This window comes from Rhinopithecus roxellana, chromosome 10 (genome assembly GCF_007565055.1).
Source record: "Rhinopithecus roxellana isolate Shanxi Qingling chromosome 10, ASM756505v1, whole genome shotgun sequence".
NCBI classification, from domain to species: Eukaryota; Metazoa; Chordata; class Mammalia; order Primates; family Cercopithecidae; genus Rhinopithecus; species Rhinopithecus roxellana.
The window spans coordinates 83543188-83567702 of record NC_044558.1 but is presented as its reverse complement, the minus strand read 5'-3'; the positions used below and the strand labels follow the sequence as shown (position 1 = coordinate 83567702).

At 51.4% G+C, this 24515-nt stretch overlaps 1 protein-coding gene across 4 annotated transcripts in view; it reads left to right on the top strand.

The window, feature by feature from the left end:
- Window positions 1–24515, top strand: part of BCL7A (BAF chromatin remodeling complex subunit BCL7A) — a 42212-nt gene that overhangs the window by 13903 nt on the left and 3794 nt on the right. For 2 of the 4 annotated variants that reach the window (XM_030939634.1, XM_030939635.1), the window contains exons 3-5: window positions 1277–1373; window positions 9276–9443; window positions 20473–20657. In XM_030939634.1, the coding sequence (XP_030795494.1) occupies window positions 1277–1373; window positions 9276–9443; window positions 20473–20657 (450 nt within the window). The remainder of the gene's footprint in view (window positions 1–1276; window positions 1374–9275; window positions 9444–20472; window positions 20658–24515) is intronic. The other 2 variants (XM_030939637.1, XM_030939636.1) reach the window with 1 other exon arrangement.

Genomic DNA, 24515 nt, shown 5'->3' with positions numbered 1-24515 from the left:
GTCTCCTACCGTTGAGCCCAGGTTGTTTCTAACATGATTTCTGACTTCATGTGAATCCCACCAGGACCTTGGGAACTGCCCTTCCATGTCTACAGCCTTTTGTTAAAAAAAAAAAAAAAAAAAAGGTCCGGGCGCGGTGGCTCACGCCTGTAATCCCAGCACTTTGGGAGGCCGAGGCAGGCGGATCACAAGGTCAGGAGATCGAGACCATCCTGGCTAACACGGTGAAACCCCGTCTCTACTAAAAATGCAAAAAACTAGCCGGGCGAGGTGGCGGGCGCCTGTAGTCCCGGCTACTCGGGAGGCTGAGGCAGGAGAATGGCGTGAACCCGGGAGGCGGAGCTTGCAGTGAGCTGAGATCCGGCCACTGCACTCCAGCCTGGGTGATAGAGCGAGACTGTGTCTCAAAAAAAGAAAAAAAAAATGGAATGACCAGGCATGGTGGCTCATGCCTATAATCCCAGGACGTTGGGAGGCTGAGGCAGCAGATCATGAGGTCAGGAGTTCGAGACCAGCCTGGCCAAAATATTGGTGAAACCCGTCTCCACTAAAAATACAAAAATTAGCCTGGTGTGGTGGCGTGCGCCTCTAGCTCCAGCTATGTGGGAGGCTGAGGCAAAATAATCGCTTGAATCCGGGAGTTGAAGGTTGCAATGAGCCATGGTCGCACCACTGCACTGACAGAGCGAGATTCTGTCTCAAAAAAAAAAAAAAAAAAAAGGAATGGCACAAAAAGCATCCCCACCCCCCATCCTCCCTCCTTTCTACCGGGTCTTCCCTCCTAACTCCTCCTGCACGTTTGTGCTGGAGGTCGGCGGAGTACACTTTGAGAAAGGCTGCCCCAGGGGGCCTGCAGCTGGCGCAAATGAGTGACCTTTGGGTCACCTGGCATTACTTTGTACCTGCTCTGGGCTGATGGTGGCCTCTTCCCCAGATACTCTCCCTAAAAGAGGAGGCAGGTCCTGCCAGCCAGGGTGTTTCCACACTGCTGCTGACAGTCCCAGAAACAGGCAGGCTTATTTCCCAGGGTGCTGGAGTGGGGCCAGCCTCAGAACCCTCCCCTCCGTGGGGCTCTGATACCACAGTGGGCGAGATCCAGAGACCAGTCCCTAATAGGACGCGTTCAAATGCAGGCCCAGGAAAACCCTCCGGAGGCCTGGGGGCTCCAGAAGGCTTCCACGGAAGAAAATACTCACACCCCTCCCCAGGGCCTCGGAGCACGTGTGCACACACATGTGATCTGGTGACTCGGTTTCTGCTCCATTCTCCCCTGCAGAAAAACAAGAATAAGAAAAAAGGCAAGGACGAGAAGTGTGGCTCAGAGGTGACCACTCCGGAGAACAGTTCCTCCCCAGGGATGATGGACATGCATGGTGAGTGCCCGTGGCCTGCCAGCCTCTCCTGCCCAACCTGGGGCCTTGGCCAAGCACTCGGTCGTGTTTTTCTTTCTCCAGCAGGTTTGTTCACATTCCAGGCAAGGGGTAGGAGGGCTGGGCAGGGCCCGGAGGCCTCTGTGCCAAGGAGAAGACAGCATAGGAGAGGAAGTTTCTTTTCCCAGCGTACCAAGCCAAGAGACATACACTAAGCCAGAGACATAGAAATTAGACCCTCTCCTCACCCAGGGACAAGAACCACACAGGAGAGGTTTCTGTCAGCCTCGTGTGCCCAGGAAGATTGTTTGGATGTATGTTTCTTCCCCCCGCATATACATTATATAAGTGGCTGTGTTTCCCATTTTGTTTTGGCTGCTGGAAATCTCCAAACTGGATTTTGTTGGTTTGGTTTGGTTTGGTTTGGTTTTTTTTGAGATGGAGTCTGATGGAGTCTCGCTCTGTTGCCTAGGCTGGAGTGCAGTGGCATGATCTTGGCTCACTACAATCTATGCCTCCTGGGTTCAAGCAATTTTCCTGCCTCAGCCTCCCAAGTAGCTGGGACTACAGACGTGCGCCACCATCCCTGACCAATTTTTATATTTTTTAGTAGAGACGAGGTTTCACCATGTTGATAAGGCTGGTCTCGAACTCCTGGCCTCAAGTGGCCTGCCCGCCACAGCCTCCAAAAGTGCTGGGATTACAGACATGAACCACCACGCCCGGCCTCCAAACTGGATTTCTGACTTCATGTTAATCCCACCAGGACCTTGGGAACTGCCCTTCCATGTCTACAGCCTAACTCCCTTTGCTGTTTCATTTCAAATGTTGTAACTTAGCCAGGTACGGGGGATATACACCTGTAGTCCTAGCTCCTCAGGAGGCTGAGGTGGGAGGATCGCTTGAGCCCAGGAGTTCAAGGCTGCAGTGTGCTATGATCACACCTGAGAGTAGCTGCTGCACTCCAGCCTGGGCAATACAGTGAGACCCCATCTCTTCAAAAGGCAAAAAAACCAAAAAAGTTGTAACCTAGGTCCACCAACCAAATCCAGATGGTGCTGTGTGCCATCGTTTCCTGTTGCTGGTGTCTGTTTCTGTTTTGACCTTTTTATTTGAGAGGAAACGTGCAGATGATATGTGTACGCCTCCGTGAAATGTTCCCAAACTGCACACACAACGTTCCGAGCCGGTCCCCAGTGTCCCCCACAGGTCCTCACGGTTGTCTCCATCCAGCCAAGGAAAACGCCCTCAGAAATTCAAACCTACAGTTCCTTTTCGTTTTTTGGGTTTTTTTTTGTTTTGTTTTTGTTTTTGTTTTTTTTTTAGGCAGAGTCTCGCTCCTGTCACCCAAGCTGGAGTGCAGTGGTGCGATCTCAACTCACTGCAACCTCCACCTCCTGGGTTCAAGCAATTCTTATGCCTCAGCCTCCTGAGTAGCTGGATTACAGGCTTGTGCTACCAAGCCTGGCTAATTTTCTTTTTATTTTAGTAGATAGTAGGTTTCACCGTGTTGCCCAGGCTGGTCTCGAACTCCTGGTCTCGAACACCCGCCTTGGCCTCCCAAAGTGCTGGAATTTATAGGTGTGAGCCACCGTGCCCGTCCCTAAAGCTTCATGAAAATTAAGTTGGCTTTCCATGTTTGAAAGTCAGTAAATCTCCATCCTGCCATCCCTTGAGAAATCAGATCTGGCAGCCCGATAGCTGTGTGCTCCCTTGAGGCAGGGGCTGCCTGGAACTGCCTGAAGCCAGAGCCACCTTCCCTTATGAAGAGTGTGGCACCTCCAGGCCCACCTGGGTCACCCACCGCCTCTTTATCACCTGTCTGGCCTGCGAAGACAAGAGCCTGCAACCCTTGCCCTTTTCAGTCTCTTGACCCTAATTTCAATGTCTTTGTACTTTTGACCACCAGAACCTTTGGTCCAGCCAGGTAGTAGTAGATAAACAACTAAATAAGACACTGGAAGGGAATATTGGTTTGCTGGAGTTTCTGATCTCTCCAGACGCAGGGCTGTCTTGTTCTAGGGAAGAAAGGCCAGCAGACCTCCCCACGTGCCCAAACTGACCTGTCTGGAAAACACAGTCACCAGTTCCAAGGGTAGGGGGACTGGTAGGTTTCTGAGCGGGCTTTAGAAAATCACAGCGGTGGTGGCTCACGCCTGTAATCTCAGCACGTCGGGAGGCCGAGGCAGGCGAATCACGAGGTCAGGAGTTCAAGACCAGCCTGGCCAACATGGTGAAACCCTGTCTCTACTAAAAATACAAAAAATGGGTGTGGTGGCTCACACTTGTAATCCCAGCACTTTGGGAGGCTGAGACAGGCGGATCACGAGGTCAGGAGATCGAGACCATCCTGGCTAACACGGTGAAACCCCGTCTCTACTAAAAATGCAAAAAATTAGCCGGGCGTGGCAGTGGGCGCCTGTAGTCCCAGCTACTTGGGAGGCTGAGGCAGGAGAATGGCGTGAACCCAGGAGGCGGAGCTTGCAGTGAGCTGAGATGGCACCACTGCACTCCAGCCTGGGCGATAGAGCGAGACTCCGTCTCAAAAAAAAACAAAAAACCTTGGCATGGGACCAAGCGCAGTGGTTCACACCCGTAATCCCAACACTTCGGGAGGTCGAGTTAGGAGGATCAGTTGAGCCCAGGAGCTTGAGACTAGCCTGGGCAACATAGGGAGACCTCATTTCTACAAAAAAATAATAGGCCGGGTGCTGTGGCTCATACCTGTAATCCCAGCACTTTGGGAGGCTGAGGTGGGTGGATCACGAGGTCAGGAGATTGAGACCATCCTGGCTAACATGGTGAAACCCTGTCTCTACTAAAAATACAAAAGAATTAGCCGGCCATGGTGGCGAGCGCCTGTAGTCCCAGCTGCTCACGAGGCTGAGGCAGGAGAATGGTGTGTACCTGGGAGGCAGAGCTTGAAGTGAGCCAAGATTGTGCCACTGCTCTCCAGCCTGGGCGACAGAATGAGACTCTGTCTAAAAAAAAAAAAAAAAAAAAAAAAAGATTAAAAATTAATAATAAATTTAGCTGGGTGTGGTGACACACACCTATAGTCACAGCTACTCTGGAGGCTGAGGTGGAAGGATCAGTTGAACCTGGGAGTTGGAGGCTGCAGTGAAAGGTAATTGTACCGTTGCATTCCAGTCTGGGCAACAGAGCAAGACCCCATCTCTTTAAAAAATATAGATAGATAGATAGATAGATAGATAGATAGATAGATAGATAGATAGATAGATAGATAGATAGATAGATAGATAGATAGATAGAGTCATAATAAATATATTATTTTGGGCCAGGCTCATACCTGTCATCCCAGCACTTTAGGAGGCTGAGGTGGGAGGATCATTTGAAGTCAGGAGTTAGAGACCAGCCTGGCCAACATGGTGAAATACCATCTCTACTAAAAATACAAAAATTATTGAGTGTGGTCCTACACTCCTGTAACTTGGGAGGCTAAGGCAGGAGAATTGCTTGAACTCGGGAGGCGGAGGTTGCAGTGAGCTGAGATCGCGCCACTGCACTCCAGCATGGGTGACAGAGACTCCATCAAAAAAGAAAAAATTATTTTATTTTATTCAAAAATAGAGACAGGGTCTTGCTGTGTTGCCCAGGCTGGTTTCAAACTCCTGAGTTCAAGCAGTCCTCCTCCCTCAGCCTCCCAAAGTGCTGGAAGTATAGGCATGAGCCACTGTGCCCAGCCTATAATAAAAATTTGAAAAAACCTTGGCCTGTGAACAGCTCACATTTATGAAACCGTCACAACGTGCCAAGTATCATGCCAAGCATCATTGCCTCGTTTGAGTCTAATTACCAACCCCATTTTACAGATGGAGAAACTAAGGCCCAGTGAGGTGAAGTAACATTCATGGTTAGCAAGTTCATAATTTGCAGTGCCATTGCTGGCATTTGAGGTCCTTTGAAGACAGAATCCAGGTTTGTGGCTGGGCGTGGTGGCTCACACCTGTAATCCTAGCACTTTGGGAGGCCAAGTTGAGAGGATCATTTAAGGTCAGGAGTTGGAGACCAGCCAGGCCAAACATGGTGAAACCCTGTCTCTACTAAAAATACAAAAATTAGCTGGGCATGATGGTGGTCACCTGTAATCCCAGCTACTCGGGAGGCTGAGGCAGGAAAATCCCTGGAACTGGGAAGGGAAGGTTGTGGTGAGCCAAGATCGCGCCACTGCACTCCAGCCCGGGCAAGAGAGTGAGGCCGTGTCTCAAAAAAAAAAAAAAAAAAAAAAAAGATCCAGGTTTGTGACCTGGACGAACCCTCCAGAAAAATCTAGAATGCTGAACAAACCAGGTCCCCAGACACAGGAGCCCTGTTCACTTTCTCATTTTCATTTTCGTGCACGTGCGGCTGAAACCCAGTCAGACTGCAGTCGTGTGAATGGGAAGGTCAGGGAAAGGTGTGGGCTGGGCGAGTTTCCTGGAAGGCTTCCAGTGGGAGGATGGGTACAGCAGGAGATGAAGGGAGAGAGTGGTGCCCTGGGCCCTTTAGTCCGCAAGACTCAGCTGAAGTTAGCCCAAGTATCGGTGTCACACTGTTACCAGGCTACCAGGCTAGACCAGACGTTAAACATTAGTGCTCACTGTCATTCATTAACACAACCCAGGAACCTATGGGGCCAGCTTCTTGCACACGTGCTTGCTGTAGGAAGAAAGTTTAGATTTTCTCGAGGGAGAAATCGGGGAGCACACATCCTTTTTTGTTGTTGTTGTTTAAGTCCCAGAATTCACAAGAGGATGCTTTTGTGTAACGAGCACCCCAGAGTACAGTTAAAATCAGATCCAGGCCACCTGTGTGGGGCCGCCTGACTGCCTGGTGCTTCCTTGGCAGGTTGAGGTAGAGGAGGGACATGGGGCTGGAAGTTGGGCAGATGGGTCCAGCAAGTGGCTCTGCTGCTCCCAGCCTCAGTTTCCCCCTCTGGAAAGTGAAGGTGGTAATGGCACCTTTCCAGCGGGTTGTGGGGAGGATTCCACGAGGTGACCAGAAATGCTTTTGCCTAGTGCCTGCCACAGTGGCAGGTGCCCAGGTCTGTTGGGATGTCTCTGTCTCCTTCTCATGTTTACAAAAGTGGCCGTTGCCCTGGGTGCAGCATGGCCCCCAGAAAGGTTGCTTCATATTGTGTTGGTTTTGAAACCTCCACTTGGGTCTCTGCTGTTTAAAACGACTCTCCTAGGTTGGGCATAGTGGCTCAGGCCTATGATCTCAGTGCTTTGGGAGGCCAAGACAGGAGGATCACTTGAGCCCAGGGGTCCAAGACAGCCTGGGCAACATAGTGAGGCCCCATCTCTACAAAAAAATTAAAAAATTAGCCAGATGCAGTGGCACATGCCTGTGGCCCCAGCTACCTAGGAGGCAGAGGCAGGAGGATAGCTTGAGCCTAGGAGTTCGAGGCTGCAGTGAGCTCTGATTCTGCTGCTGTACTCCAGCCTGGGTGACAGAGCAAGACCTTGTCTCTAAAAATAAAAAATACATAGATGGCTGGACGTGGTGGCTCACTCCTGTAACCCCAGCATTTTGGGAGGTTGAGGTGAGTGGTCAGTAGCTCAAGAGCAGCCAACATGGCGAAACCCCGTCTCTACTAAAAATAATAATAATAACAAAAATTAACTGGGCATGGTGGTGCACACCTGTAATCCCGGCTACCTGGGAGGCTGAGGCATGAGAATCGCTTGAACCAGGAGGTGGAGATTATAGTGAGCCGAGATCGCGCCACTGCACTCCAGCCTGGGTGACAGACTCCATCTCAGAAAACTAAATAGAGTGACTCTATGTGCTTGAGAAGGGGGTGCAGGACAAGGGGAGGTGCAGCCCGGGCCCCAGCTCTGCCTGCAGCCCCACTGTGGATGCCATTGCCAATTACCCCTTCTCTTTCTTCTTTGTATTGTAAAGGGTTTTGTTGTCAAGAACAGTAGAGAAAGGAATACAGTCCCCCTATACACTCCACCTTGATTTTCATGAACATGATGCCATATTTGTCTCATCTGTTTTTTCGATGTGTTAAATTTTTGTAATTAAAATATAATTCACATATAAAAAATACACAGCTAGTGGCCGGGTGCGGTGGCTCACACCTGTAATCCCAGCACTTTGGGAGGCCGAGGTGGGCAGATCGCCTGAGGCCAATAGTTCGAGACCAGCCTGGCCAACATGGTGAAACCTGTCTTTACTAAAAATACAAAACTCAACCAGGTATGGTGACAGGTGCCTGTAATCTACTTGGGAGGCTGAGGCAGGAGAATTGTTTGAACCCGGGAGGCGGAGGTTGCAGTGAGCCCAGACCATGCCATTGCACTCCAATCTGGGCAACAGAGCGAGACTCCGTCTCAAAAAAAAAAAAAGTGTAAAAGTTCACAGCGTCCTGACACTGGCCTGCAGCCTGCACTGAAGCATTTTCTGGTAAATTTCCCTGCCTCATGACCTTCAAGTCTGCACCTAAACGTCACAGCATGCACTGCTAAAAACAGGACGTTTCTACATATCCACTGTCCCATGATCATTTCTAACTAAATTAACCAACAGTTCCTTAATAGCTTTTAAAACCCAGACCATATTCAAATTCCCCAATTGTTCCAAAGTGTTACAGCTGGCACCTTCAAAACAGGATCCAGGCCAGGCGCGGTGGCTCAAGCCTGTAATCCCAGCACTTTGGGAGGCCGAGACGGGCGGATCACGAGGTCAGGAGATCGAGACCATCCTGGCTAACATGGTGAAACCCCGTCTCTACTAAAAAATACAAAAAACTAGCCGGGCGAGGTGGCGGGCGCCTGTAGTCCCAGCTACTCGGGAGGCTGAGGCAGGAGAATGGCGTAAACCTGGGAGGCAGAGCTTGCAGTGAGCTGAGATCCGGCCACTGCACTCCAGCCTGAGCGACAGAGCGAGACTCCGTCTCAAAAAAAAAAAAAAAAAAAAACAGGATCCAAATAATTTCCATACATCATATTTAGTCAAGTCTCCTAGCTTTCTTTATTCTAAAATCATCTCCCCTCCCCCACTGTTTTTGAAAATTTTTTAATATGATACTGACTTTAAGGGAGTGGACCACGTGTCCCGTGGAATGTGCCACCTCCCGCTGTCTCTCTCTCCCTTTTACTTCCTATCAAGTGGAACTCGGCTCCAGGCTGCATCAGTCAGACAGAACGTCTTGGCAGTCCCGCCTCACGGACCACGCCATGTCTTCCGTATCGCTTCTCTGCCAGACACACAAGGTGTCTGGTTTCTACACCCAGAATGAGGCCTCAAATGTCCCCCCAAGATTTTAAATATGTTAGGCCACCATCCCCAGCTGGCTGCCTCCAGACACAGGGTACAGTTGGCTGAGTGTGGGGAAGGTCAGGCCAGCGCCGGAATTCTTTGCCTCTCTGGACACATGGGACGGCTGTGGTGCTTGGGTGGATGGGGGTGGGGGTGGGAGTGAGCTCAGGGGTCCCAGTATCCAGACCCCTACTGTGTGGCCGGGTGCAGTGGCTCATGTCTGTAATCCCACCACTTTGGAAGGCCAAGGTGGGCGGATCACCAGAGGTCTAGAGTTCAAGACGGGCCTAGCCAACGTGGTGAAACCCCGTCTCTACTAAAAATACAAAAGTAGCCAGGAGTGGTGCCTGTAATTCCAGCTACTCGGGAGGCTGAGGCAGGAGAATCACTTGAACCCGGGAGGCGGAGGTAGTGAGCTGAGATTGCACCACGGTTCTCCAGCCTGGTTGACACAGCGAGATCCGTCTCAAAAAAAAAAAAAAAAAAAAAAAAAAAAACGATAACCAGATCCCTCCCCGGTGGGAGAGCTGCTGTGGGGTTCCGGGCATTGAGGTACAGGGATGCCGAGTCCTCCGACCTGCCCGTCCTTGGCAGCTGTGGGATTTCATCCTGTGGTTCTGTTCCCACACCCCACAGACGACAACAGCAACCAGAGCTCCATCGCAGATGCCTCCCCCATCAAACAGGAGAACAGCAGCAACTCCAGCCCCGCTCCAGAGCCCAACTCGGCTGTGCCCAGCGACGGCACCGAGGCCAAGGCAGACGAGGCCCAGGCTGATGGGAAGGAGCGCCCAGGAGCTGAAGGTACGTGGCCTCTGGAGGTGGGGCTCTGACGGCCTCCCTGTAAGTGGACTTCAGGCGGTCTGTGGCTAGGTGTTCCAGGAGGCCCTGTCATGTGCCAGCCGCAGCACGGAGACAGTAAAGAGAGGTGACACCTGGAGTACATGGTCTCGTGGGAGAATTAAAAAAATCAGACAGGCCAGGTGCAGTGGCTCATGCCTGTAATCCCTGCACTTTAGGAGGCCAAGGTGTGAGGACTGCTTGAGCCCAGGAGTTCAAGACCAGCCTGGGCAACATAGCAAGACCTCATCTCTACAAAAAAAAAAAAAAAAAAAATTAGCCAAGTGTGGTGGCACACAGCTGTGATCCCAGCTACTCAGGAGGCTGAGGTCAGAGGATCACTTGAGCACAGGAGGTCAAGGCTACAGTGAGCCGTGATCATGCCTCTGCAATCCAGCCTGTGTGGCAATAAGACCCTGTCTCAAAAATAAGTAAATAAATAAAAATCAAACAATTGGCCAGGCATGGTGGCTCACACCTGTAATCCTAATGCTTTGGAAGGCTGAAGCAGGAGGATCACTTGAGGCCAAGAGTTTGAGACCAGTCTGGGCAGCATAGCAAGACCCTGTCTCTACAAAAAAATATTTTAAAATGAGCCGGGCATGGTGGCATGTGCCTGTCTGTGGTCCCAGCTACTCAGGAGGCTGAGGTGGGAGTATCCCTTGAGCCCAGGAGTTGGAGGCTGCAGTGAACCGTGATCACACAACTGAACTCCAGCCTGGGTGACAGAGGGAGACCCTGGGTCAAAATATAATTATATTAATAAAAATTTTAAAATATATTTAAAAATCAGACAACCTAGTATTAGGAAGATAAGTGTGGTGGAGAATTATAAAGTAGGAAAGGGATGGGGGTGGGGGGTCTTGCTGAATGACCAGGGGAGTTGCAATTTTAAATGGGGTGGTCAGGGGCAGCCTTTGAACAAGACGAGGCTCAGACTGCGCGAGTGAGCAAGCCGTGTGGGGATCTGGGAGGAGAGCAGTGTGGGCAGAGGGAAGAGTGAGTGAGGAGCTGGAAAATAAGATGGGGACTGGGTGCAGTGGCTCACACCTGTAATCCCAGCACTTTGGGAGGCCAAGACAGGTGGATCACTTGAGGTCAGGAGTTCTAGACCAGCCTGGCCAACGTAGTGAAACCCTGTCTCTACTAAAAATACAAAAATTAGTGGAGCATGGTGGCATGTGCGTGTTGTAATCCCAGCTACTCAGGAGGCTGAGGCAGGAGAATCACTTGAACCTGGGAGGTGGAGGCTGCAGTGAGCTGAGATTGTGCCATTGCACTCCAGCCTGGGCGACAGAGTGAGACTGTGTCTCAGAAAATTAAAATAAATAAATAAATAAATAAGATGGGGTCAGATAGGAGGTGGCGCCTCAGGTGTGGGGGGCTCGTAAGGCCACTGCCTGGCCTGGATTTTCATGGTAAGACGGGAGCCACTGGGGTCTTGGGTGACACAATCTGAAGGATTAAGAACAGATGATGGGGTGATTGTGTGAGAGTGTGTGTGTGTGATTGTGTGTGTGTGTTTATTTTGAGTCTCCACAGAAAAAATGAAAGAACAGCATAATACTGTCCCGTATCTCCACCTGCTGCACTTGGCAGTTGTTGGCTTTTGGGGTTTTTTTGCTTTGTCTGTATTTTTTCTGGGACCATTTGAAAGTAAGTCACAGATCTCAGGACATTTCATCCCTAAACATGTCAGCACGTGTCTTTTAAAAATAAAGACATTCTGGGCTGGGCACAGTATGTGCTTATACTTACAATCTCAGCACTTTGGGAGGCCGAGGCCGGAGGATCTTTTGAGCCCAGGAGTTCGAGACCACCCTAGGCAAGAAGACAAAACCCCATCTCCACAAAAAATATAAAAATGAGCCCGGCATGGTGGCACGCGCCTGTCGTCCCAGGAGGATCGACTGAGCCTGAGAGGTTGAGGCTGCAGTGAGTCATGATTGTACCACTCCAGCCTGGGTAACAGGGTGAGACCTTGCTGGAAAAAAAAAAAGAAAAAAAGACATTCTCTTACAGAATTGCAAATACCGTTATTGCATCTAAGAAAATGAGCAGCATTCCAGATGGTCTAACATGGAGGTATATTTTGAAGGTGAGGGAGAGCCTGTGTTGGGTAGTACATAGGGGGAGTGTGGACCCGAGGGTGACTTTGGGCACCTGGAGGGAGAGGCAGTGGCTGAGCGGGTCTAGGGAGGGCAGGCCAGGTCTGGAGCACCTTGCACACCCACGAGGAGCTGGCAAGCATGGAATGTGGAGTGGCAGATGTGACCAGCCTGCAGCTGGGGCCACCCCAGGACTCGGCGCGTGTGTCCTGGGAGCAGCCAGTGCGGTTCTAGGAGAAAGGCCGTCCCCTGCTGCACAGCTGATCCGCACGCCTGTGCAAGGAGGCTCTGGGCTGGTGCCAGGGTCCCAATCACAACTGTACTCCGCCTCCTGCACCCCAAGAAGCCATAGGCCAGCAGGGAAGACAGACACTGGCACCAAGGACTCATTGGCAGAGTTGCAGACCGACGCTGCAGACAGACTCCAACCAGCCCGTGGTATGAGGGTCTGGCTGTATAGAACCCCGCGGTATCATTTTGTAAATTTGAATGTGATGTCAAAATTTAAAACTTGAGCTTAAAACAGGATTGATTTCTAGCTTCTTTTGAAAAATCAGCTTTGACACTATCGGGCCTGCTTTTCCCTGGGGCAGTTACCAGCTGAAGCAGAAGAGACCTTCCTATTGTCTCTCCAAACCAAGGCCAAAGGGCGTTTGCCCTGTATTACCTCATGGCCACTCTTGTTTTTCTTATTGTAGATTTTAAAAAGAAAATTAAGATATTTCTTGTTTTGGTTTCTTTTCCCCCAGACGGAGGCTTGCTTTGTCGCCCAGGCTGGAGTGCAGTGGTGCGATCTCGGCTCACTGCAACCTCCGCCTCCCAGCTTCAAGCAATTCTCCTGCCTCAGCCTCCTGAGTAGCTGGGATTACAGGTGTGCACCACCATGCCTGGCTAATTTTTCTACTTTTAGTAGAGATGGGGTTTCACCATGTTGGCCAGGCTAGTCTCAAATCTCCTGACCTCGTGATCCACCTGCCTCGGCCTCCCAAAGTGCTGGGATTACAGGTGTGAGCCACCACGCCTGGGCTATTTCTTGGTTTTTGTTTGTTTGAAATGGGGTCTCACTCTATTGCCCAGGCTGGAGTGCAGTGGTACAATCTCAACTCATTGCAGCCTTGAACTTTTGGGCTCAGGTGATCCTCCTGCCTCAGTCTCCCAAGTAACTGGGACTACAGACGTGCACCACCGTGCCCTGGTAGTGTTTATAGTTTTTTTGTACAGATGGGGTGTTGCTATGTTGCCCGGGCTGGTCTTGAACTTCTGGGCTCCAGTGATCCTCCCACTTTGGCCTCCCAAAGTGCTGGGATTACAGATGTGAGCCGCCGCGCCCGGCCACGATGTTTCTTGAAGCTATTTCTCTATCAAAAGTGGAGGTAGAAAGTGGAAAAGAAAAAAGAAAAAGACTGGAGAGCATTTTTTAAAATTTTTTTTAGATGGAGTTTTGTTCTTGCTGCCCAGGCTGGAGCGCAGTGGTGCAATCTCGGCTCACCACAACCTCCACCTCCTATGTTCAAGCGATTCTTCTGCCTCAGCCTCTTGAGTAGCTGGGATTACAGGCATGCGCCACCATGTCCAACTAATTTTGTATTTTTAGTAGAGACGGGGTTTCTCCATGTTGGTCAGGCTGGTCTCGAACTCCCGACCTCAGGTGATCCACCTGCCTCGGCCTCCCAAAGTGCTGGGATTATAGGTGTGAGCCACCACGCCTAGCCTAAGAAGGCTATTTTTTCTTTTTAGGAAAACTGGGAAAGTGCATATTTGAAGAGAGTATTTCTTAACATTTTATTTGTGAAGCTTATCTATGTCTGAATCAAACAGCCCACTTGACTCATTCGTGCTATTGCCTGGCCCCTGATGGGGCTTTTGAGTTCATAGTCCCTGCTGTGATGGACACAGTAAAAAAGGGATTTGGGGGGCCACCAGAAAGGCTTCCTGGAGGAATTGAATTGCTGTCTTGACCTGGTATTAGAAAGGAGGCAGGCTGGCTGGGCACATGGCTCATACCTGTAATCCCAGCACTTTGGGAGGTCGAGGTGGTGAATCGCTTGAGCTCAGGAGTTCGAGCCCAGCCTGAGCAACATGGTGAAACCCTGTCTCTACAAAAAATTAAACAATTAGCTGGACGTGGTGGTACATGCCTGTGGTCCCAGCTACTTGGGAGGCTGAGGCAAGGATCACTTGAGCCCAGGAGTTTGAGACCAGCCTGGGCAACATGGTGAAATCCCATCTCAACAAAAAAATACAAAAATTAGGCCGGGTGCAGTGGCTCACACCTGTAATCCCAGCACTTTGGGAGGCTGAGGTGGGTGGATCACCTGAGGTCAGGAGTTCGAGACCAGCCTGCCAACATGGCGAAACCCCGTCTCTACTAAAAATATAAAAAATTAGCTGGGCGTAGTGGCGCGTGCCTATAATCCCAGCTACTCGGGAGGCTGAGGCAGGAGAATCACTTGAACCCAGGAGGCGGAGGTTGCAGTGAGCCAAGATCATGCCACTGCACTCCAGCCTGGGCAACAAGAGTGAAATGTCTAATATATATATACACACACATACACACACACACACATATATATACACAAAAATTAGTGGGGCGTGGGGGCATGCGCCTATAGTCCCAGCTGCTCAGAATGCTGAGGTGGGAGGATTGCTTGAGCCCAGGAGGCGGAGGTTGCAGTGAGCATGATTGTCCCGCTGCACTCCAGCCTGGATGACAGAGCACGACCCGGTCTTAAAAAAAAAAAAAAAGAAGAAGAAAGTAAGAAAGTGTGGTGTGGCAAGACCACAGAGCTCAAAATAGGGAGTGTTGGGAAGGAAAGCTGGAAATAACAGGAATTTGGAAGCCTCCCTCACTCAATGGGGTGAGTAACTGGCTCTTCAAATACACTGGCGGCCGGGCACGGTGGCTCACGCTTATGTTCCCAGCGCTTTGGGAGGCTGAGGCAGGTGGATCACCTGGGGTCGGGAGTTTGAGACCAGCCTGGCCAACGTGGTGAAACCCCATCTCTACTAAAAATACAAAACATAGCCCGGCGTGGTGGTGCTCACTTGTAATCCCAGTTTCTTGGGAGGCTGAGACAGGAGAATAGCTTGAACCCAGGAGGCAGAGATTGCAGGTTCACGCCATTCTCCGTATCAGCTATAATGCTTCCCGTCAAGTCTGTGACTGTGCCATAATTTATTTGAATAGTCCCTTAGTGATGGTCACTTAGGTGTTCCCATCTTTTGTTTTGCACATGCAGTCCTGTGGGGAGTCTGGTACCCTCATCTCTCTGCATATTTGCCCAGGTGCAGGTGGCTCTGCAGGCTGCATCCCTGGAAGTGGAACCGTTTAGGCAGAGGCTGCATGCACTCGGAATGTCACAGGTTCTGCCTGGCTTTCCTCCCGAGAAGTCGTGGGTAGAATGACACCTGACACCACCAGCGCAGGGGCTCTCAGGCTCAGCAGCCCTGGCATTTGGGGCCAAATCATTCTTGTTTTTTTTTTTTTTTTTTTTTTTTTTTTTGAGACGGAGTCTTGCTCTGTCACCCAGGCTGGAGTGCAGTGACGCAGTCTGGGCTCGCTGCAACCTCTGCCTCCCAGGTTCAAGTGATTCTCCTGTCTCAGCCTTCTGAGTAGCTGGGACTACAGGCGTGTGTTTGCCATCACACCTGGCTAATTTTTGTATTTTTAGCGGAGACAGGGTTTTACCATGTTGCCCAGGCTGGTCTCAAACTCCTGACCCCAGGTGATCCGCCCACCTCAGCCTCCCAAAGTGTTGGAATTACAGGTGTGAGCCACCGCGTCCAGTCTTGTATCCGTCTTTACTGTGGGGGGCCATCCTGTGCATTGTGGGACATTGAGCAGCCTCCCTGGCCTCCGCCAAAATGTTTCCAGTTGTTAACCAATGTCCCCGGGGGCGGGGGAGTCCCCCCCTGCTGAGAGCCAGTGCCCTAGAGGCTTTGCCATGGCGCTGGGAGAGATGGGGGCTGTGGTCACATCCAGGTGGACACTCACCAGCTGTATGGCCTTGGGCAGGCAACATCACCTCCACACACCCTCCTACTTCCTTGTTTGCAAAATGGGACAACCAGCTGCTCGGGAGGCTGAGATGGGAGTATCACTTGAGCCTGGGAGGTGGAGGCTGCAGTGAGCCATGATGGTGCTCATTCCAGCATGGGCGACAGAGCGAGACCCTGTCTCAAAATAAAATAAAATGGGATGAGCAGGAGCTGCCTCTCTCGCCAGGAGTGAAGAGGGCGAGAACGCCAGCACAGTGCTCAGCCCGGAGCTGGGGCTTAGGAGGAGGGTCTGGTAGCTGCGGGGTTGCCTTGTCCGCCCTTCTGTTGGGGGAGCGATTGCGGGGGTCTCAAGGACAGACGTGGGCTTCATCTGCAGCTGCGTTCCTCCTCCTTTCCCATCCTGTTTTGTTCTGGGCATGGCCATGTTGGAGGTGCGTCTCCTTTGCTCTAGAAGCCAGATTCGAGCTCCGCAGCAGGAATTATGTTTTGAGTTAGTGTGTCCAGTTAGTTGCTACTTTCTCGCTACCACCACCAGATGCTAAATTGGTAGGACCCAGGTGGGAGCCACACCAGGGTCCTCTCTGGCCACCCTAGGCCCCCCGGGGCTGCACGGCTGCCCTGCGCTGCTCAGCCAGGATCCACCTGCCCACTGCCCGAGCTGCCTGTGGGAAGGACACAAGAACAGACCCGTGTGGCCTTCCCAGGTGGGTGCGTGCTCTCTGCCAGGACGGGGCAGGTTGGCCACCAGCTGTTGACCTTGCTTTGAACTTGTTTACTGCTATGTGAGTTCAGGGAATGACATAATTCCTGTCCAAGCTCCCTGGACTAAATTTAGACCCCAGGAAAATAATTTTCCCTGGGTGAGCTCCAGCACCGCAGCTCCCAGAGAATCGGCTGCTGCCCTGAGCTCCTGAATGCTCTGTGGGTTCCAAGGCCAGTTCTCACCAAGCTCTGGGGTCTGGCTATCAGGGGAGGCCTCTGCTGGGCACCTCTGTGCCCAGCATGGGTCAGCATGAGTCTCTCGGCAACTGACCACCTTCATGATTTCTAAGCCTACATCTGGGGCACCCACCTCCCCCACCACTCTGCACAGCCTGCTGTGCCGGGCAGAAAAGGAGCTATGGTCAGAGATGCAAAGCCACAGATGGGCAACTTTTCTAGGTCGGTAAAAACTTAATGTTTATGTTAAAGCAAACATGTATTATGAAATGGAGTGTAACATTAACATGATTTCTCTCTTTTTTTTTTTTTTTTTTTTTTTTTTGAGACAAAGTCTCACTCTGTCACCTAGGCTGGAGTGCAGTGGTGCGATTTTTGGCTCACTGCAACCTCTGCCTCCTGGGTTCAAGTGAGTCTCCTGCCTCAGCCACCCGAGTAGTTGAGATTACAGGCACCCGCCACCACACCCAGCTACTTTTTGTATTTTTAGTAGAGGCAGGGTTTCACCATGTTGGCCAGGCTGGTCTCGAACTCCTGACCTCAAGTGATCTGCCTGCCTTGGTCTCCCAAAGTACTGGGATTACAGGTGTGAGCCACCATGCCTGGCCTGGCCCCTCTCTTTTAAAAAATAAATAAATAAACTAGAGATGAGATTTCACTATATTTCCCAGGCTAGTCACAAACTCCTGAGCTCAAGCGATCTTCCCACCTTGGTTTTCCAAAGTGTTGGGATTACAGGTGTGAGCCACTACACCTGGCTGATTTTTCTTTTTATTGAGATGAAATTCACATAAAATTAACCATGTTAAGTGAATAATTCACTGACAGTACACTCACAAGGTTGTGCAACCACCACTTCTCTCTGGTTCCAAAATATTTTAATCACCCCAAAAAGAAATCTTGCACCCAGCAGCAATCATTCCCCACTTCTCCCTTCCCCCGCGACAGTGGGTCCCCACCCCAGGCAACCACGAAACTTTCTGTCTCCATGGGTTCGTCTATTCTGGACTTTTCATATAAATGGAATCATATACTCTATGGCCTTTTGTGTCTGACTTCTCACTCAGCATGATGTTTTCTTTCTTTTTTTGTTGTTGTTGTTTTGTTTTTTGTGGTTTGTGTTTTGTTTTGTTTTGGAGACAGAGTCTCACTCTGTCACCCAGGCTGGAATGCAGTGGCACGATCTTATCTCACTGCAACCTCTGCCTCCTGGGTTTATGGGATTCTCCTGCCTCAGCCTCCCAAGTAGCTGGGACTACAGGTGCGTGCCACCACATCTGGCTAATTTTTGTATTTTTTTTAGTAGAGAGGGGGTTTTGCCATGTTGGCCGGGCTGGTCTCGAGCTCCTGACCTCAGGTGATCCACCCACCTCAGCCTCCCACAGTGCTGGGATTACAGGTGTGAGCCTCCCACAGTGCTGGGAATACAGGTGTGAGCCTCCCACAGTGCTGGGATTACAGGTGTGAGCCTCCCACAGTGCTGGGATTACAGGTGTGAGCCTCCCACAGTGCTGGGATTACAGGTGTGAGCCTCCCACAGTGCTGGGATTACAGGTGTGAGCCTCCCACAGTGCTGGGATTACAGGTGTGAGCCTCCCACAGTGCTGGGATTACAGGTGTGAGCCTCCCACAGTGCTGGGATTACAGGTGTGAGCCTCCCACAGTGCTGGGATTACAGGTGTGAGCCTCCCACAGTGCTGGGATTACAGGTGTGAGCCTCCCACAGTGCTGGGATTACAGGTGTGAGCCTCCCACAGTGCTGGGATTACAGGTGTGAGCCTCCCACAGTGCTGGGATTACAGGTGTGAGCCTCCCACAGTGCTGGGATTACAGGTGTGAGCCTCCCACAGTGCTGGGATTACAGGTGTGAGCCTCCCACAGTGCTGGGATTACAGGTGTGAGCCTCCCACAGTGCTGGGATTACAGGTGTGAGCCTCCCACAGTGCTGGGATTACAGGTGTGAGCCTCCCACAGTGCTGGGATTACAGGTGTGAGCCTCCCACAGTGCTGGGATTACAGGTGTGAGCCTCCCACAGTGCTGGGATTACAGGTGTGAGCCTCCCACAGTGCTGGGATTACAGGTGTGAGCCTCCACGCCCGGCCTGCTTTTGTTATTGTTGTTGTTGTTGTCGTTTTTTGAGACAGTCTCACTCTGTCGCCCAGGCTGGAGTGCAGTGGCGCAATCTCGGTTCACTGCAACCTCCACCTCCCAGGTTCAAGTGATTCTCTTGCCTCAGCCTCCGAGTAACTGGGATTACAGGCATGCACCACTACGCCTGGCTAATTTTTGTATTTTTAGTAGAGACGGGGTTTCAACATGTTGGCCAGGCTGGTCTTGAATTTCTGACCTCCAGTGATCTGCCTGTCTTGGCCTCCCAAAATGGTGGAATTACACGCATGATCCACCGCACCTGGCCAGGGCTCCTAGTCTGGGGAGTAACAGTGTCAACCCTGCTCAGTCTCCCTGGGAAGGAGGGTCTTGCTGTTCCGTTCCCTCATCCTCCGTGCCCCGGGTCCTGTACTATCTTTTTCTTCCCATCTTGCCTGCTTGCTTTTAAACTTAAGTGTGGGTTATTTTCCCCTTTGTTATTCCTCTGCCTCAGAAACCCCAGTAAAGAAGTCTTGGTTGCACAGGCATTCTCTAGGATTAGTTTAGCATGCTTTTCAACATCAGGGTACCATGGTGTCAGGCCTTGGGTAGGATTTTTGCTGCCCCTTCACGAGTGTCAGGCTCTGTGTCCAGTAAGCTTTAGGAAAAACCACTGCCGCCACTGCCTCCTCCCAAACTGCACCCACCTCCCGCCCCATCCAGCCTGCACCTTCCTTCTGCTAAAGAAACTTAGGGTGGAGCAGCAGGAAGACTGAGGCATGAGAAATCACCCAAATAACTGGGTTCATTCTACGGGTGATTGCTTGATGGAATGGTGTGCAGCCATCTTGTAAGCTCTGATATTTAAAGAATCTTTAAAGACGTGAAGAACTCCTCTGAAATACCATGTGACCCCCATTTGGGAAGAGGAGAAAATTTGTATGCAATGGAGGGAGGGAAAACTAAAGATGGGCATTAATCCTCTAAAGCATTAGTGGGGTGGTCCCTGGGTGGTGACAGGTGATTTTTAACTTTATTTTTTTTTTTTTCTGTACTTTTCTGTTTCCTGCAATGATCAGTCATTGCTCTGGCAATCGGAAAAATACCTATAGCATTATTATTATTATTATTATTATTATTATTATTATTATTATTATTATTTTGAGACGGAGTCTCGCTCGGTCCCCCAGGCTGGAGTGCAGTGGCGCAATCTCAGCTCACTGCAATCTCCGCCTCCCGGGTCCTCGCCATTCTCCTGCTTCAGCCTCCCGAGTAGCTGGGACTACAGGCGCCCGCCACCTCGCCAGGCTAATTTTTTGTATCTTTAGTAGAGATGGAGTTTCACCGTGTTAGCCAGAATGGTCTCGATCGCCTGACCTCCTGATCCGCCCGCCTCAGCCTCCCAAAATGTGGGATTACAGGCATGAGCCACCGTACCTGGTCAAATACCCATATTATTAAGAGAAATGTTTACAAAAGGTTAGTTACCTCTGATGTTCCCCAGGCTGCGGGAGAGAGGAATTGACAGCCATGATTGTTGGTGCGCACTGCGGCCACCAGGGGGTGCTGGGTGCACGCAGCACGGAGACTGCAGCCTCCTCCCGTCGCCTCCCAGGGCCCTCAGCAGCTAAGTGTGCAGGAGAGGGTTGCAGACACCAGGGTCCATGTGTGGACTGGCTGCTGGAAACAGCGCCACTGAAAAATCGACAGGAGATTCCCCAGCCCTCCAGCTCATTGTAGCCTTCAAAGACCCCTGGCCCCAAAACTACCCGATTCAAGGTATTTTTAGTATTTGGCCCATCCGGCCCGGCCTCTCACGTGTCTGAAAATAGCTCCTGTTGTCTTGCTCTTCCCTCAGACACTTCTGATGAGCAGAACTCACAGTCCTCGATGGAACATTCGATGAACAGCTCAGAGAAAGTAGATCGGCAGCCGTCTGGAGACTCGGGTCTGGCCGCAGAGTCGTCTGCAATCTCTCAGGTACCTCGCTCGAGGTCTCAGAGGGGCAGCCACATCGGCCGGGAGCCCATTGGGTTGTTGGGGGTACGTTGAAAGGTGTTTCGTCATTGTGTTTTGTTGTGTTGTCATTGGACCGTTGGAACTGTCATTTGTCCATCAGGCGATGTCCATGAACACAGTCCTGGGCTCTGCCTTGGGCTCTGGGGCCAAGGGATAATGAGACTTGTGGCCTCTGCCCTCAAGGAGCCTCTGGGTCGGAGGAGGATGAAGGGACTTGAACCCAGCCTCAGCTGCCGCGTTTTGTCTGTTCGGGTTCACAAAAGCATTGCCTCATCTCAGTGATCTGCAGATAGGTGAGCTTTACAGCTGGGAAGACAAGACTTCAGAAACCTAAGTGGTGGGGCCTCCTATGAAATGGTGCCGCTGACCCCGCTTGCACTGCGTGGGCCCCTCTCCAGGGCATCACTCTGTGTTGGAATCTGGTCTGAGTGACTCAGCACAGGTGCAGTGGGGCTTGGTGGTTAGGAGCAAACCTCCCAGAGTCGGGCCCAAGTTTTAATCCCAGCTCCCAAAATGGGATCACAGAACTGTCTTAGGGCCACCGTGAGGATTCGATGGGAGAACGTGGGTAAAACTTAGCATGGAGTAGACACAAGATGCAGAATTGTTATTGGCCATGACCACTATTAGGATTTTTCACTGTAAATCTAGACTCTTTTTTTTTTTTCCCTTCGAGACAGAGTCTCCCTCTGTCACCCAGGTTGGAATGCAGTGGCATGATCTTGGCTCACTCCAACCTCCACCTCCTGGGTTCAAGCAATTCTCCTGCCTCACCCTCCCAAGTAGCTGGGATTACAGGTGCCTACCGCTATGCCCAGCTGATTTTGTATTTTTAGTAGAGATGGGTCTCACCATGTTGGCCAGGCTGGTCTCAAATTCCTGACCTCAAATGATCCACCCCCTCAGCCTCCCAAAGTGCTGGGATTACAGGCGTCAGCCACCACACCCAGCAACTTCAAAATCTTTAAACCCTTTGATCAGCAGTTCCTGTTCCAGTAACTCACCCTGTGGAACCACCTCCACATGCCCTAGCACAAAGGGGCTGCTTAGGGAAATCAGGTCTTGTCTGAGACAGACTAGGGTTCAGCCGTTTTGAAGAGCATGGTTGGGCCTTCCAGGTTCTGATAAACATTCCTGCAGTGTGCAGTGAGAAAAGCAAGCTGCAGATCCAGCAGGCATAGCATGAGCCCATCTGGTTAAAAACAGTAGAAACCAAAGCCTGGTGATTTATATTAAGACCAAGGTTGTTGGCTGGGATCTCCGGGTCTCTTGAGCTCAGAGAAGAAAAGCTCAGCTTGAAACTTTGATCCATACCCTGAGAGTATGCAGTGCTCCCCCGTCAGTACCTGGAAATACCAGGAGTCCCCCATTCTCGCATCGCCCCCACTACCCCCACTCTTGCTTCCAGGAGACCCAGACCTAAAATTGGGCCTCTTCCACCATTGTCACAGGCACACTGACACACATACTGTCCATGGAGCTAGGTGTGAGTGACATGGGGATGTACTCCAGTAAAGCAGACAGCCTGACATTTCAAGCGACACATTTTTGGCCTGGTGCAGTGGCTCACATTTGTAAGCCCAGCACTTTGGGAGGCTGAGGCAGGTGGATCACTTGAGGCCAGGAGTTCAAGACCAGCCTGCACAACATAGCAAGACCCCCGTCTCTCCAAAAAAAGAAAAAGAAAATTAACCAGGCATGGGTGGTGCGCACCTATAGTCCTAGCTACTCTGGAGGCTGAGGCGGGAGGATCACTTGAGCCTGAGAGTTCAAGGCTGCAGTGAGCTCTGATCATACAACTGCCCTCTAGCCTGGGTGACAGCAAGACCCTGTCTCAAAAAAAAAAAAAAAAAAAAAAAACAGAAAAGAGGACAGAAAGGCAGCCTTCCTGACTCCCTGCGATCCCTGCTCCCAGGGTTCCCCAGAAGGAGCTCATATCACCATCTCTGCAAGTCCATCACATGTCCTACTTGAGGCCTCTGCAACATTGATCTCTGAGAACCCACCATGGACCAGGGGCTATACCTAGTCCCTCCCTGCCACGCTGGGGCTGACAGCAGGCCCAGGATAAGCAGATACAAGCAGGTCACGGAGTCCCACTAAGTGCCGTGAGAGAGAAACAGGGTGATGTGAAGAAGCAGAACAGGCTGGCCAGGTGCGGCGGCTCACACCGGTAACCCCAGCACTTTGGGAGGCCGAGGCGGGTGGATTGCGAGGTCAGGAGAGCGAGACCATCCTGGCTAACATGGTGAAACCCTATCTCTACTAAAAATACAAAAAATCAGCCCGGCGTGGTGGTAGGCGCCTGTAGTCCCAGCTACTCAGGAGGCTGAGGTGGGAGGATCACGAGCCCAGGAAGTTGAGGCTGTAGTAAACCGTGATTGAGCCACTGCACTCTGGCCTGGGCAATAGAGTGAGATCCTAAACAAAAACAAAGACTGGGCATGGTGGCTCGTGCCTGTAATCCCAGCACTTTGGGAGGCTGAGGCGGGTGGATTGCGAGGTCAGGAGATAGAGACCATCCTGGCTAACACGGTGAAACCTCGTCTCTACTAAAAGTACAAAAAATCAGCCCAGCGTGGTGGCGGGCGCCTGTAGTCCCAGCTACTCACGAGGCTGAGGCAGGAGAATGGTGTGAACCTGAGAGGTGGAGCTTGCAGTGAGCCGAGATTGTGCCACTGCACTCCAGCCTGGGCGACAAAGCGAGACTCCATGTCAAAAAAAAAAAAAAAGAAGCAGCAGCAGCAGAACAGGCCATGGGTAGAGGGTGTTGTGGCTGGCGTCAGCAGGGAGGGGCTGGCTGTGAGCCGGACATGAAGGGGGCCCAGGCTGGGACAGCGGGCTCTCCAGGCAGGGGCAGACCAAGGTGCACAGACCTCAAGACAGGAGCCAGCTTGAAGAATGAAAGAGAGGCCAGGGTGGCCGGGGAGGCCAGAACCTCGTGGGTGAGGAAGAGAATGGCCTGATGAGGGACGAAGTGGGCGCCAGGCTGGTCACTAGGGCCTTCTTGGTCCTGGTGAGGAACTGCGTTTGTTCAGAAGTCAGTAGGAAAGTTGCAGAATGCTTTGTATTTTGTGTGTGGTTTCTATCGGAGGAAGGTCGCTGGGGCCGTGTTCTTGGCCGCAAGGAAGGCACTCCATCAGCAAGGCCAGGGGTGAGGGGGAGGTGTGCGGGCGGAGATGGGGCTTCAGGGGGCTATCCTGGCCTGGGGCTTTCTCCCAGGCTGATGGGGAGCACCAGTTAGGACAGCTGCGGTCTGGAGTTTGGTCTCAGGTGACAAGTTAGGTTTGAGATGCCCAAGACAACTGTGTGATGGATGAGTGAGTGTTAAACCTTTTCTGGGGTCCTGGGTTTCTTGGGAATTCCTGACAACTACAGACCCTTTCCCCCAGAATAACACACACACATATATGTATACCCAGCAAATGCTGAGAGTCCAGCTCAGACCAGGCACTGTGCCCAGCCCCGGAGGAGCAGGAGTCTACATGGCAAAGTCGGTCTGGGCCTCTGGGAGATAGCCTTAGAACTTGGAGAGATTGCCAGGCATCATGGCTCACACCTGTAATTCGACCAGTTTGGGAGGCTGAGGCAGGAGAATCACTTGAGCCTGGGAGTTCGAGACCAGCCTGGGCAGCATAGCAAGACCTCATCTCTACAAAAAACTTTTTTAAAGAAATTAGCTGGGCATGATGGCACATGCATGTAGTCCCAGTTACTCAGGAGGCTGAGGCAGGAGGATCCTTTGAGCCCAGGAAGTCGAGACTGCAGTGAGCTATGATGACCACTACACCCCAGCCTGAGCAACAAAGCAAGACTCTATCTCTAAAAAAAATTGTAAAAAGAACTTGGAAAAGCTGGTGCAGTGGCTCACGCCTGTAATGC